General features: G+C 40.6%; 1 protein-coding gene across 5 annotated transcripts in view; it reads left to right on the forward strand.

The window, feature by feature from the left end:
- The first annotated feature begins 1484 nt into the window (after positions 1-1484).
- Positions 1485-16229, forward strand: part of ehbp1l1a (EH domain binding protein 1-like 1a) — a 44565-nt gene continuing 29820 nt past the window's right edge. For all 5 annotated transcript variants that reach the window (XM_020594908.1, XM_020594909.1, XM_020594911.1 and 2 more), the window contains exons 1-6: positions 1485-1762; positions 12891-12948; positions 13203-13298; positions 13430-13483; positions 13620-13798; positions 13996-14141. In XM_020594908.1, coding sequence (XP_020450564.1) covers positions 1659-1762; positions 12891-12948; positions 13203-13298; positions 13430-13483; positions 13620-13798; positions 13996-14141 — 637 coding nt within the window. In that variant the 5' untranslated portion in view covers positions 1485-1658. The remainder of the gene's footprint in view (positions 1763-12890; positions 12949-13202; positions 13299-13429; positions 13484-13619; positions 13799-13995; positions 14142-16229) is intronic.

Genomic DNA, 16229 nt, shown 5'->3' on the forward strand with positions numbered 1-16229 from the left:
TGGATTTGTTAATAAAGGCTAATAAAGTAAAGAATAACTTATGACCCATCAGAGGAAGGTCAAGTTTTGTAATGTAGAAATTTATTTAGTTGTAAAACATAATGATGCTGCCTGACATGAGATGATCATTCAGGGTATAAACAGGGTGTTTATTTATATGTGTGTGTTCTCATAAGCTACATTATATTCCCAGTTGCTCTATGTGTCAGCAGCAAATTATAAATAGACTCTAGGCTAAAATGGAAAAGTCCCTTTAGCTGAGGGGACTCATGGTAGGGGAAATCTTTCCCTGATAGGCTCACAACAACTTTCTGTTTTCTGTTTAGTCCTTGATAATATCCCTCAGCACAGCTTCATGGGAACTCACTAATCGCTGTTTAGCTTCTCTTGACTCTTTGGCTAGGCCTGCATCTGTTATGTTACAGTCTTACAGGGTGGCTATAGGAGTTAGAGCAGGTAATCTCCTTGAGTGTCCTTGTTGGTCCCAAGGACACTCAAAGTGTATTTGGGCAAGTCAGCAAACCCCAGGTTGCTCCTGGTGGCCATTCCATTGTATCACACAATGTGTGCTAGTGGGTAATTAGGAAGTATTGTAAAGAGCTTTGAGTGTGCTTCATTGCATAGAAATCCATTATAAGACCATTTACTATTCATTTTGTTATGTCATTTGCAGAAGTCAGATTCAAGCAGGAAGAAAATGTCTGCTTCTGTTATTTATCACAGTACATAAAAGCCAATTATGCCTGCACCTAGTAATAATCTAGCCCTGATGGGAAAACATTGTAATATTTGTTTAAGGCTTAAACAGCTTTGACTTTCAGATAAGTAACCCCACTGAGCACTGCAGTATTTTACCTCTATGGTATTAGGCTGTTAGGCTGGTGTATTGTTTCTATATATGTATTTCACAATGACAGTTTTGCCTTTATACGTTGGTAACTTTAGCAAGGACACACCTCCATTATTATTAGATTATCTTACAGAAAGTGAAGTCACTGCAGGTGTGACTTGAAAAGCATAGTATATTATATTGCCTAATAACAAGTGTGTCAAGTTGGCCACAATAAGCTGTGATGAAATAAGATGTACTGACAGTACAAATTTATATAATATATAATAATGATGTTTCTGATTTATCAGTTCAGTGTGTAAGACTGTAATATAATACTTGCATACTCATTCCAAAAGTCCAACTCTGTCCACGTCTCTAAATCTATTACCAGCTTTACACTATGTTATTGCACATTAATAAGACAAAGTTCAATTCAACATAGTATTTTTAAACTCATATTTAAATGTCATTTTTTTACCTGTATCAATATGTACTGATAGTGACTTAATGGATTAAATCAAAACTCTATGTTCGGTCAAATGTCTGTTGTCACAGGTCTGCTTTTCGACTAAGAGAATTAAATAAAGGTTTTATTTTGAAAGGCCTGGTCTCCAGTCTTCCGCTTTCCCAGTTAGCTTGACGCTAGCTCTGAGTTGAGGCGTGTGTTTGTTTTGCAGCCTGTCTGCGGAGTAGGACCCGATAAGGACCGGTCAACGAATCAGGTGGAGTTTCCCCAGTAAAGGGACGCAGGAGCGGGGTTACATATGCCCTTCGTTTTAATGTCGCATTATCGTGTCTGGGAGAGGGTTATTTGACAAGCCTAACCATGACTTCGGTTTGGAAGCGGCTCCAGCGGGTCGGAAAGAAAGCGGCCAAGTTCCAGTTTGCGGCTTCTTTTCAAGAACTGATGATAGAATGCACACATAAATGGTAAGTAATCATTATAATACTGATAGCCTATATGTCGGGTTATTTCAGTAATGGCATCCTAATGTGTCCAGGACCGACAGACTTAATGTGTTACAGGAAAAGAAAGTGATAACAAACTCGATTAGGAAATAATATAACTTTTTTTTTCTGCAAAGTCATAGTTATCCTATAGAACAACATGGCCTTTGGGGATCGTTTAGACCTATGGCTTACACCAAATATACAAACCAGCAACCTGTACTTGTCAGTAAATGTTAACCCCTGGTTCGCTCGTCATTATTACAACTCGCCGTGATAATCAGCGCGGGGAGGAGGCTAACGTCCAGAAGCGTCTGTAAGGTCGAGGCTTTTGAAATGGACGTGGGCAGCCTCTCCTGCTCATGCTGTGTTTAAAACGATTCTCAGGTTGTGAAGTACGCAGCTGTTTGCCGTGGCATCGTTATGAGTGGCAGACTCCCTTTACTTCCGCGTCTGCTTTTCTGGAACGGAGCCTCTGTGGTGTACAGTAGTTATAGTGTGTTGTATGACATGCTGTGAACTAGGGTACTCGTCATGCTAAGTATGTGGCTGTGGGCCTGGGCGATGGTCTCCACAAGCACAGTTAGAGTCAGGTGAAGGGATGCTGATCACCCACATCATCAGCACCAGCAGGGCTGCAGCCAGGATTCTGAAACAATGACAGCTCTACAGATGATTCAAACTAAGCATACACAGCGGATTTGGGGCTTTGGGGGCCTTTATGGCTCTAGAGACTGAGCAGATGCCCACTGTCCCTTTTTGGTAATTAAGGCTAGATGTAACCTGGTGATCAAGCCAAAGGAAATAAAAAAAAAATCAGAGACATCTGGGCCTAGTTTCTCCAAAATCTGCATTTCCAGATCTGGTAGTGAGTGGATCAAGGAGCAAAAAAGGTTCTGTTGGGCCATGTTAATGACATTTTATTGACTAGAGAATTAGCTGAAAAAATAATTGACATATTAATATACTTCAGAATCAGCTTTATTGGCCAGGCGTGTTGGACACATAAGGAATTTGACTCTGGTACAGTGGCTTTTGATGTGTATGTACAATGTTCTTCCATAAAGCAGCAAGTAGACAAGATAAGACAGGAGCACAGGAAAAGAAAAAGAATGTCCAAACAAGAAAAAGGAATGTGCATTAGGAAAATAAAAAAAATCTAGATAAAGTACTTACAGAAATGTGTATACACAGTTTGAATGCAGTTTTTTTCAGATGGATATATACAAGTATATTTACAGGTATTTCACTGAGGATTATTGTCCAGTCATACTGTCATGGGTTAAGTGTTCATCAGTGTGATGGCCTGGGGGAAGAAACTGTCTCTGTATCTGGTTGTTTTGGCTCACAGTGACCTGTAGCACCGTCCAGAGGGGAGGAGTTTGAATAGTCTGTGTCCAGGGTGTGAGGGGTCTGCAGAAATCTTCTCTGCCCTCCTCTGACCTGTGAGGTGTTCAGGTCCTCTATGGAGGGCAGGCTGGCAGCGAAGGTTCTTTCTGCAGCTCTGATTGTCACTGGAGTCTGATCCTGTCCTGTTTGGTTGCTGAGCAGAGAACAGACTCGATGATTCCTCTGTAGAACTGTATCAGCAGCTCCTGGGGCAGGTCGAACTCGGCAGGTCGAACTCCCTGAGCTGCAGTACATCCTCTGCTGTGCCTTCTTGGTGATGGTGCTGATGTTGGACGTCCACTTCAGGTCCTGGGAGACAGTGGAGCCCAGGAACTTGAAGAATTCTACTGCTGAGTATGGTGGGTTGGTGGGGGGTGGGGCACTCTTCCTAACGTCCACTGTCATCTCTGCTGTTTTGAGCATGTTGAGCTCCAGGTTGTTGCGGCTACACCACAGGATCAGCTGTTCAACCTCCCGTCTGTAGGCCGACTCGTCACCATCTCAGATGAGACTGATGACTGTTGTGTCATCTGCGAACTTTAGGAGTTTAACAGAGGGGTCCTCTGGGGTGCAGTCACTTGTGTGGAGGGAGAACAGCAGCAGGGAGAGCACACATTCCTGGGGGGCGCCTGTGCTTATTGTCCGGGTACAGGATGTGGTTTTCCCCAGCCTCACCTGCTGCTTCCTGTCTGTCAGAAAGCTCGTAATCCACTGACAGGTAGGGGCAGGCACAGTGAGCTGGGTCAGTTTAGAGTGGAGGATGTCTGGGATGATTCACAGATCTTCAGGGATGCAGGGTTGGGGGGAAGGGAGGTGATCATTGCGGGGGGCAGCTGCTGGGTCTGAGGTGAGTTCTGTGTGGAATGTATCAGACTTGGCTTTTTTCTCAGCTTTTTTGTTCTAATGCAAACAAAAGAAATAAACAGGAGAATACCAAAGACTTTGTGATTGCAACAATTTTCTGGGAGAAGTGGTGCGTTATCTGACAGAAATGCAGGGGTGCCACTGTTTTTGGCCATGACTGTACCTAATTACTTAATTATATTACTAATACAAAAATGGCTCTAATACTGCCCCTCGTTGTCTATTATATAGCAATTATGCCAACTAATAAATGGAGCCAATAAAATATTTTTGCATTAGACAAAAGAAAACAATTTAAACTTATTTTTACAGTGAAAAGTTTAAGATGTTGATAATGAATATAATGTAAATTCATTTTTCAACACATTCCCTCGAGGTGTACGTACTATTATCAAAGGGCTTTGCTGCGTGATTGCTCAAGTATTTGACATTTGCCACGGTTGAGCCATTTCAGTAATGTGAAGCAAGCCACACAAGCTAAGCTGGTCCCGGTACTGTTCCTGGACACCGCAAGAACTGGGCTTTCTGCCATGTTGTTTTGGGGCTTCTGTCCAGTTTTGTCAAGCAAAGACCTTTAGTGTGCTGTTGCAGTAGCGGGGATTGTGTCCCACAAAACCTCAAACCAAAACAAACAAAAAGGTACAACAAGGGTGCATGTGTCGTAAGAGGAAGATGCCAAATTTCAGTAATTAGCCTAATTATTTTTTAATCTTGGTGCTAAGGTCACATTTTGTGCTCAATATTGAGACCTAATCTAAAGTATTTTTTCAGTGTTCAGGAAAAAAAATATGCATAATTTTCAAATAGTAAGTAAATATAGTTGCGTTAAATCTGTGGAAAACACAGGGGTCCATAAGAAACTGTCCCTATGCTTATTGAGGGTACAGAGCAGAACCACCACCCCACTCCATCCACCCTGCTATATAGTGGAGCACTGTTTGAGCTGTTGGTCTGACTGCTTCAGTTTTGGCACTGCAGGAGTTTTATTAATTCCATTATCATTACTCACGGTGCATGTGTTTCCACTTGTCCAGGCCTGGCTTGTATAGTGGCCTATGTTCCTTTGAGTGCACTGATCAGTATCAACATGTGTCTGATACTGGGAGATCCTCTCTACAGTGTGACATTTGTTCTATAGTCTTCGAATAATTGTTGAATAGTTTCCAGCAAATATAATAACTTCAAATGCGCCCTGTCTATTATATGACATGACGTGATGCTTTGAAAGCTCAGGAGGCTCAGTGGTAACATCTAGCCTGATCACAGATACTGTGTGAAGAGTGAAGTTACACCTAGTATAACCCCTAAAGACCACTTCTTAAAATTTGGTATGTTTGTTCAGGGGATAGTTTGACAGTGGTTTTTGGGGAAGCTAGGCGTGGTAAGGTCCAGGTTCCATCTATCCATCCATTTTCCTCCGCTTATCCGGGACCGGGTCACGGGGGCAGCAGTCTAAGCAAAGATGCCCAGACTTCCCTCTCTCCAGACACTTCCTCCAGCTCCTCCGCAGAAGTGTTTATAGTTGATCCAAAAGGTCCAGGTTATACTAGAAAAGACACTGTATGACAGAAATCAGAAGTGTTTATAGTTGATCCAAAAGGTCCAGGTTATACTAGAAAAGACACTGTATGACAGAAATCAGAAGTGTTTATAGTTGATCCAAAAGGTCCAGGTTATACTAGAAAAGACACTGTATGACAGAAATCAGAAGTGTTTATAGTTGATCCAAAAGGTCCAGGTTATACTAGAAAAGACACTGTATGACAGAAATCAGAAGTGTTTATAGTTGATCCAAAAGGTCCAGGTTATACTAGAAAAGACACTGTATGACAGAAATCAGAAGTGTTTATAGTTGATCCAAAAGGTCCAGGTTATACTAGAAAAGACACTGTATGACAGAAATCAGAAGTGTTTATAGTTGATCCAAAAGGTCCAGGTTATACTAGAAAAGACACTGTATGACAGAAATCAGAAGTGTTTATAGTTGATCCAAAAGGTCCAGGTTATACTAGAAAAGACACTGTATGACAGAAATCAGAAGTGTTTATAGTTGATCCAAAAGGTCCAGGTTATACTAGAAAAGACACTGTATGACAGAAATCAGAAGTGTTTATAGTTGATCCAAAAGGTCCAGGTTATACTAGAAAAGACACTGTATGACAGAAATCAGAAGTGTTTATAGTTGATCCAAAAGGTCCAGGTTATACTAGAAAAGACACTGTATGACAGAAATCAGAAGTGTTTATAGTTGATCCAAAAGGTCCAGGTTATACTAGAAAAGACACTGTATGACAGAAATCAGAAGTGTTTATAGTTGATCCAAAAGGTCCAGGTTATACTAGAAAAGACACTGTATGACAGAAATCAGAAGTGTTTATAGTTGATCCAAAAGGTCCAGGTTATACTAGAAAAGACACTGTATGACAGAAATCAGAAGTGTTTATAGTTGATCCAAAAGGTCCAGGTTATACTAGAAAAGACACTGTATAACAGAAATCAGAAGTGTTTATAGTTGATCCAAAAGGTCCAGGTTATACTAGAAAAGACACTGTATGACAGAAATCAGAAGTGTTTATAGTTGATCCAAAAGGTCCAGGTTATACTAGAAAAGACACTGTATGACAGAAATCAGAAGTGTTTATAGTTGATCCAAAAGGTCCAGGTTATACTAGAAAAGACACTGTATGACAGAAATCAGAAGTGTTTATAGTTGATCCAAAAGGCCACAGAGGCCTTCACAGAGATGGTCAATTCCAGTTGGTTTCAGAGATACTTGGATGCAATGCCCTCAATCAAACGTAGAAGCAATGTGCGGGGAGGGAGTTTCTGAAGCTCTGACAGTTGTGACAGAGCATGCTAGCCCCTTAGCTGTTTCTTGGTGGACAAAAGGCAGGCACAGTGACCTCCTGGAGTCTTGTCCAGTTCTTAAAACAAACCTGAGTTTATAGGGGTTTGAAGTCCAGCACCTTAACTCATGGGTGACTTATGGGTGACATCACAGACAACAGTACTCAGATTATTTACTTAAGTAAAAGTAACAATACCACAGTGTAAAACACTATTATAAGTAAAAGTCTTGCATTCAAAATGTTACATAAGTAAAAGTACAAAAGTATGAGCATCAGAATATACTTAAAGGACTTACTGTGCAGAATGGAACATTGCACATTAATTTGTATCATATGATTGGATTTTAATTGTCTCTTTATTTTTGTCCTTCCCAGCTACATGAGAGGGTCAAAATATTAGGAACACCTCTGAATATAATGTGGTCCAGCACCACCTTTAACTACTGTATGACCTCACTAATAAACATATCATTGAATTTATACATTTATGATGATTTCACAAAAAAACTGAAACATTCTGAGCTTCATAAACACAGATGTTAAGGCAGAAGTGTTACACTGAATTGCATACAATTGTACAAGTGTACGTATAATAAAGTGGCTGGTGAGTGTATACTTACAGTAAAGTTCAAATTACCTGTTGAGAATAAAAAATAATAATAATGAAGTCTTATGATTAGACTGTATTTTGTTTTATTGATCTGATAAAAAAAACTAGTAAGTTATCAAGTAGACATAATGTGGTAAAATATAAAATATAGGGAAATCAAAGTATGAGTCTGCACAAAGCAAAAAGACTCAGGTAATGAACAGATACCTCAAAATTGAACTGACAAGTAATACTTGAATAAATGTACTGAGCTCCATCCCATCTCTGACAGACAGTATACTTGTGGTTTCAGTAGTTTATAACAAGAATGTGTACAATGTGGATCAACTAGATGGGCTGTCTTCCTGAACTGAGATGCCACTTACATACAGAGTATCAGGAGAATATCAGGAAGTTTAGACAGTCTGGGAAAACTATTTAGAAGTTGTATGATCAACGACTTCCCTCACAGCATTCAGGATTTCCTCATATGGTGAAGCTCAAACAGCTAATGAAAACAAACCCTTCACCAGGGCTGACGAGAGCGTGCTACGTGTAACACTGTCTGGAGAACCTGGACGTATACTGACCGCAGGAGCTAAAAGCACTATTGTACACTTGTAGGTCAGCCTGTTGCCGTAGCACTGAAACACGTCTATGATAAATAGTGTAGCAGGTGTAGGGTTGCTGTTAAGCCTCTGAAGTTCAGCATGGTAGGCGTCTATTTCTGTTCTCTCTCTCTCCTTCACTCTTACCCTCACTCCTCTCTGTCTTTCAAACTTTCTCACCGGTCACCTTGTTGGTTTGGACAGCCATGCCACATAAGGAGGCCTGGACACACAGACAACTTTCCAATAATCTGTAAAAGACAATGTGAATTCATGCGCATTTGTAACATTTGTAAATGTTAAGAGTCGGTTCATGGAGATAAAACAGTTGGTGGAGCCAATGCCATGAAACCATTGTAGGACAATAGGACTCGAGATGACAAGTTCATTATAAAAGGGCCAATCAAAGCTCAAATAATGGAAAACCATCTGTCTGATTCATGTATTAATGTAAGGAAGGGTACTGTCTCCTTGTTGCTACACGTGCTGCGTCTCTTGATTTAATAGGGTCCTGTTGCACTCATTTACAGATATGTGGTAACTTCCCTTTTTTCAATGAGGTAAAAACCACTACAGCCAAAGCTTGTTTTGAAACATGAGCATGGTACCAGTGGACATGAGTTGATGAAATGTCTTCTTGCATATATGTTGTATTTTCTCTATTCACATCAGCAGAAATTCATCACAATCTGCTGAGTAGTACTGTCGAGTCTGACACAGAGTTTGTGACCAAGATTTTAGGAGACTCACTGCAGTGCATGCAACCTGCTTCTTCATGCAAGAACTACAAGGTTCCAAGAACTGGAAGAGCAACTTTGTCTTTGGGAATGTTTTATGAATTTCCAAACTGTGTTTGCTGTGAATGCTATGTTCAGCATTCCCATGCTGTTACACACCTGTAATCTTGACTGTATGTGCTTCTGCTTAGTTATTAGAGGATTTTACATTCATAGACAAGGGCCTTTGTCAGTGTTCTCATGCTCCCATGTTCTAATAATTTTTGCAGACACTTTTGCAGTATTTAGTGTTTCTTCCTAACCACTAATCAAAACAATGAAACACAAGTAAGTTAGGCAGTAGGTACAGTAGGTAGGTAGTTTTCATTCAGTCAAACAGTAGTCAACAGTGATTGGCTGTGCACAATGTCAGCACCATGTCGTAGTTCAGCAAGTTTGAACTTTAAGCACCCCCTTCAGGGCTCAACATTAATGCTTCCCTGTTTGCCCGGGGCAAGTAAACTGTTCCTGCAAGTGGAATGCTTCATGCGGTTGCCCGATCGGGCAAGTAAAACATATATGTGATAATGTGTCAATTTTTCCATGTTGAAAACAACTATTGGTGTTTGCTATCTACCATAATGCATTGGGTTGTGTCTGTCAGCCAAATCAGAGGCTGTGTTCCTGAGTTGTCAGTGAACCAGAGACTGTCTTTCTGATTATTTGCGGGTTCTGATCTCAAGTGCACTAAGTTAATGTTATGCATGTAATGGAATAAGCGACCATCTGTTTATTTTCTTGAACTGTTTCTCCAACAACTTAAAACTGGCCAAGTTCCAGGCAAAACAATTATCCATCCATCCATTATTTATACCGCTTTTTCCTGAATAGGGTCATGGGGGGCTGGAGCCAATCCCAGCTGACACTGGGCGAGAGACCGGGTCCACCCTGGACAAGTCGCCAGTCTGTCATGTAGACAAACAACCACGCAAACTCACTTCTATGGGCAATTTAGAGTCGCCAGTCAACCTAAGCTGTATGTCTTTGGACTGTGGGAGGAAGCCGGAGTACCCGGAGATAATCCACGCAGGCACAGGGAGAACATGCAAACTCTGCACATAAAGGCATTGGGTCGGCTGGTGCTCGAACCCAGAACCAGAACCTGCTGTGATGAGCCAGTGCTAACCACCGCACCGTTGTACCACCCCTAGAGGCAATAAAACAAAAAAAAAGGACAGTGAAACACCAGTGCCATAGGGTTACAAAGTGAGGTGGCAAATTAATTTCCTTCAAAGTTGGTCTGAAATTTTTAATAGCCCTACATTTTCCATTTTGGACAAGTAAGTTTGGCCATGAGACTTTGCTGATTTGTTTGTACAAGTAACCTCCATGTTTGTTGGCACAGTTTTTACCCTCCCAAACTCAGGGGCGCTGTACTAAATGTCACTAGCTTAACTACCAACCTAATGTTGGTACCAGAAGATCAGAACGTTTCAGACACTCAAACAGTGTTTCTTAACAGTCAGGGTAGCCGCACCTACATGCTGATATCTCCCCAATTGAATAGGCTGTCGGTCTTTGTCAGGTCCTGCTATGAGGGTAACTTGTACAGTTTAGGAAATTCAGAAACAGACGTAGGTTAATAAGTGTTTCAACTTTTCATGCAGTGGTCAGCAGTGATTGGTTGTGGTCACAAAGGTCAGTGCAACTGGGGTCAAAGTTCAACATATTTGCTTGCTGCCTGTGCAGACCTGTCACAGGCACTACATACACAATAATGAAGAGTTATGTACAAAAACAGTTTTTCTGCAGTAATGTAAATGCACCTTTTCCCCCTCTCTCTCTCGCTCTCTCTCACACACACCTACTTGTACTTCCATCTTTGTGAGGACACTCATTGACGTAATGCATTCCCTAGCCGCTAACCCTAACCTTAACCTTTAGAACTACAGTGGTGTGAAAAAGTGTTTGCCCCCTTACTGATTTCTTATCTTTTTTCATGTTTGTCACACTGTAATGTTTCAGATCGTCAAACAAATTTATATATTAGTCAAAGATAACACAAGTAAACACATCATGCAGTTTTTAAATGAAGGTTTTTATTATTAAGGGAAAACAAAATCCAAAACTATATAGCCCTGTGTGAACAAGTGTTTGCCCCCCTGTCAAAACACTGGTTTATCGCACCTGAGTTCAATTTCTCTAGCCACACCCAGGCCTGATTACTGCCACACCTGTTCGCAATCAAGAAATCACTTAAATAGGACCTGCCTGACAAAGTGAAGTAGACCAAAAGATCCTCAAAAGCTAGACATCATGCCAAGATCCAAAGAAATTCAAAAACAAATGAGAAAGAGAATAATGGAGCTCTATCAGTCCGAAAAAGGTTATAAAGCCATTTCTAAAGCTTTGGGACTGCAGCGAACCACAGTGAGAGCCATTATCCACAAATGGCGAAAACATGGAACAGTGGAGAACCTTCCCAGGAGTGGCCGGCCGACCAAAATTACCCCAAGAGCACAGCGACAACTCATCCAAGAGGTCACAAAAGACCCCACAACAACATCCAAAGAACTGCAGGCCTCACTTGCCTCAGTTAAGGTGAGTGTTCATGACTCCACCATAAGAAAGAGACTGGGCAAAAATGGTTTGCATGGCAGAGTTCCAAGACGAAAACCACTGCTGAGCAAAAAGAACATAAAGGCTCGTCTCAGTTTTGCCAGAAAACATCTTGATGATCCCCAAGACTTTTGGGATAATACTCTGTGGACAGACGAGACAAAAGTTGAACTTTTTGGAAGGTGTGTGTCCCATTATGTGTGGCGTAAAAGTAACACCGCATTTCAGAAAAAGAACATCATACCAACAGTAAAATATGGTGGTGGTAGTGTGATGGTCTGGGGCTGTTTTGCTGCTTCAGGCCCTGGAAGACTTGCTGTGATAAATGGAACCATGAATTCTGCTGTGCTGCAGTCCCCAAGCTTTAGAAATGGCTTTATAACCTTTTCCGGACTGATAGAGCTCCATTATTCTCTTTCTCATTTGTTTTTGAATTTCTTTGGATCTCGGCATGATGTCTAGCTTTTGAGGATCTTTTGGTCTACTTCACTTTGTCAGGCAGGTCCTATTTAAGTGATTTCTTGATTGCGAACAGGTGTGGCAAGAGAAATTGAACTCAGGTGCGATAAACCAGTGTTTTGACAGGGGGGCAAACACTTGTTCACACAGGGATCTATAGTTTTGGATTTTGTTTTCCCTTAATAATAAAAACCTTCATTTAAAAACTGCATGATGTGTTTACTTGTGTTATCTTTGACTAATATATAAATTTGTTTGACGATCTGAAACATTACAGTGTGACAAACATGCAAAAAGATAAGAAATCAGTAAGGGGGCAAACACTTTTTCACACCACTGTAAATGCCTAACCTCAACCCTACCCTAAACCTAATTACTTTTTTAGTTCTTTTTGTTTACTCAAACATGCTTCCCTGTTTATTTTATTACTAAGTGGGTTATGGAGAAGCAGACAGTAAACTGTGCATGTGTACATGGTGTACATGGAAACCATAACACAATAAAATGTGCAAAAAGTACAGGAGTCTGAATACATTTTGAATACACTTTAAGTAGCGCATGTTACCACTAAACCATCCACTACACTAAGATACACCCCATGGTAAGCCTTTTTAAACCTTAGCATGTTAGCATTGTCATTTTAAAGCGCGTTAGCATGCTAACATTAGCATGTGAAATGTATACACTTCATAGTGCCATTAGAAGTAGCTTCCATGATGGAGTGTACAGTGATTTTTTGCTATCACTCAGCAACAGTGATAATGCAAAAATCTCAATTTTCCTGCTCAAAGAGTAAATTATGAAGTTTTTATTACGTAGATGTGATCCCAGACAGTTTTTTGAATATGAAACGACAACATTCTTACCGAAACCTGTTAGCATATGTGCCTGGGTGTGTGTGTGTAAATAGTTTGAAACAGAGTGTACGTTGCGCTTTTGTTTGAAATATAGTAGGTAGTGATGGTGGCAGATTGGCTTGACAGAAACTGTACAATGTTCTTTGTTCTGTGATTTCAGGCAACCAGACAAACTGAGAGTGGTGTGGATCAGGAGAAACAGACGCCACAACACAAAGGTAATAATGCAAAGAAGAATGAGATTTATTAAGAAAAACCCACAACAGCCAATTGTCCATACAGGGCTGCTGCAGTAGAAATGCCTAAAATGCTATGAAATACAGTGTGTTCTAAATTTGATGGCTCCAAGAGGATGTATTTTCTTTAGTCCTGTATGTAGTGCTTTCTAGAGACTAAAGAACAAACAGTCCATGGGAAACTCTTCTGAGAATTCTGACACTAGGCCCTTTGTTTCTGTTGTCTGTTCTGTCAGCTCCACAGCTGGCAGCCAGGGATCAAGAACCCCTACAGAGGACTGGTGGTTTGGCAGGTTCCAGAGAGCTTAGGCATTACTGTCACACTCTATAAGGTAAGACATCATGTTTCTGCATAGTTGCAGCTGATAAATTATTTGGATTAGATGCAATGTATAACTTTGTTCTTAATTTGGATGGGAATTGGCATGGCTCAAGCATCAAGCAATTATTTGTCTGTCGACAGGAACCTACTGCAGAGGAGTTTGAAGACAAAGATTGGACTTTTGTCATTGAAAATGTGAGTGCTATTTCTGTTATACTTTGTTGTGGTTTAATTTCATTTATTTAGTTGACTTTAAATTGAAAAACTCATGGAAGTAGGAAGTCTACCTGGATCAGCTTTGACGTCCTTTTCCATTGTGTTTATGTATTAGGAGACAAAAGGCCACAGGAAGGTGTTGGCATCAGCTGATATCAATATGAAGAAGTATGCCAGTGTCACGCCGGCCCAGTATGATGTAACACTGAAGCTCAAACCGCTGTCTGTCAAAGTGGTGGAAGCCACATTGAAACTCAACATATCTTGTATTTTTCTCAAAGAGGGCAAGGCTACGTAAGTCATGAACTCAGCAGCATATCAGTAAGATGAATGAAAACACTCATTCCTCAAAGCCGTATAGTTGTATCCCAGATCTTAAATCAGTAGTTGAAAGCCAATATGGGTTTTGAAAACTAATGCTGATACTTTTGGGCTTGGATGTTTTTGTACATACAGTGTTTTAAGACAATTGTTTAACCTTCTCTCCACAGAGATGAGGACATGCAGAGTTTGGCCAGTCTAATGAGTATGAAACAGAGCGACATTGGAAATCTGGATGATTTTAATGACAGTGATGATGAAATTAGCGAGGAACGGAAGACCAGCTTTGGGACTGGACAAGCTATACATGTTAATGGTAAGAGTGGGGAAGCACCTAAACATCCCTATGGTGATTACACACAATGACAGCCTGGGACAAAAACACAATATGTGGTTTTATTTGAAAGCAAACACTGGCAGATATTGCATATCTTATGGGTATCACACCTTTAGTGGGCAATGTGGGCAACTGCCTGGAGCCCCAGAGCCTCAGTGGGCCAACTTTACTGTTTTGCAATTAGTTTATCGGAATTTGATTAATTGCATATTTGTTTTGTAATACTTTGATACTCTACCACTGAAAATATGAACTGAAATAACAGAGGGGCTTATGGTAATGTCCGCAGTATTACCTAATCTTGAGGATCTGTCTTATTAAAATCTAGTTTTAAAGCCATTATTATTTAAGTTTATACAGTGCTTAATCAGGTTATCGCTTACTAATCAATACATATACTGTGCACAGAGAGAGGTGGAAACCAGAAGCTTATAACATCTAATGCCCCCTAGAGGGTTCATCTGGTCCTGTAACCAATGAGAGCCATTGGCTGCAGTGAGTTGAGGCAAATGTGTAATGTATGTGCTGCAATTTGTAACTTACATGCTACAAGGTATTAATTTTGGAAAAGATTCCACACCCCTGCCATGTAAGTGAGGTCTTTAGCCTGCTTTGTACGTCTCTACTCTGTGTGAGCTGTCAGGAGTTAGTGTAGGCAAGACTATCCCTTCTTAGCTTTTTGTTTGTCTTTCCGCTGTTTCTTAAACTACTGCTTCCTCTTTTGTTTCTTGTTTAAAACCCACTTCTCTTTTCACTTAACCTTTACTGTCCGCTGTTCCTTTTTCTTTTTGTAGCAGCATCCGCCCCTTCTTCCACAAGAGTTCATGACCTGGCTTGGAGGCCTGTGTTTGAATCAGGCCCCTCAGGTAACTTTCTGCTCCCCAGTTTAGTCCTCCACAGTCCTGACTGGACCGTAGTGGTCCTAATTGGTCCTGATTTCCCAACCCCCACTCCTTTTCACAATGTTCTATCTTTAGCATTCATTAATTTGAAACTGCATTATTCATATTTGCCAAAGTTTCCCAGAATTGTTTTAAATACATCAAAGTAACAAAACTGATTTTTTTTGTGTTAAAGTCTCCATGCAGTTATATTGTTAGTTGTTCTAACAGTTACAGTGTAGTTTTATTGTTTTGAACACTAATCTGGGTATTTTTTTAGTCCGTTTAAAATTACACTGTCATCTCATTCCCTTTTTCACTTCCTCTTCTCTACTCTCCTCACTTGCATTTTCATTATGTATTTTTGCAGAACCTCATTCCCATGGCTCACATTTCCCACTTTCCATCTCCACACCTCTATTCTATATTTTACTGCTTGTATCTTCACTTCTGTCTGTTTCTCTATTCTTTCATTTCCTCATTTAATCTCTCTCCCCTTCTCCCCTGTCTCCACATTCATCTCATCTTTTATTTTTCACTCAGTAACCTCAGAGATGGATTGGAAAACATCCTCTGGCATTTCCTCCGCCATCTCAGCTCCATCTCGTCCTCCTCTGCCTGAACCCCCACGCCCCTCTCTTCCATCCACTTTATTGCGAACCAACACTCAACCACCAAGCACTATGCAGCAGGCTCGGCCCCTTCCCTATGCCTACACATTGCCAGCCTTTACACGTGCTCACCCTCCTGTCCTTCCTAAAATCTTCCAGCCCAGTGCCGGATCAGGTATTGGTCAAAAGATGTTCCCCATCCTGTGTGGCCACACCACTTGCCTGTTTTGGCTCAGATTATTTGCAGTTTTTAAGCCAAGAATTGTTTTATTCATGCCACTCTGTATGGTTACCAGATGTAGTAGATGCATTTAAAAATGATTCCAACCTGTTACACCAGTTTCAAGTCCATGATTAAAAATGTCCTCTCAGCTCACTGAAATGTGGGTTGTTTCAGCTGGCTGAGTCATACTACAATCTTAATACTGCACTGATGTGACAGCTAAGAAAACTTACTGAACAATAAGGATGATGAAATAATTAGTGCTTTGTAGTAGTGGAAGTGAATAACTACTCTACTACTTTTTTAAATCTGTAAAAGCTGTTCACACATATAGTTTGAATTAAGTATATTT

The sequence above is a fragment of the Monopterus albus genome, unplaced genomic scaffold (assembly GCF_001952655.1).
Source record: "Monopterus albus unplaced genomic scaffold, M_albus_1.0 scaffold25.1, whole genome shotgun sequence".
Lineage (NCBI taxonomy): Eukaryota > Metazoa > Chordata > Actinopteri > Synbranchiformes > Synbranchidae > Monopterus > Monopterus albus.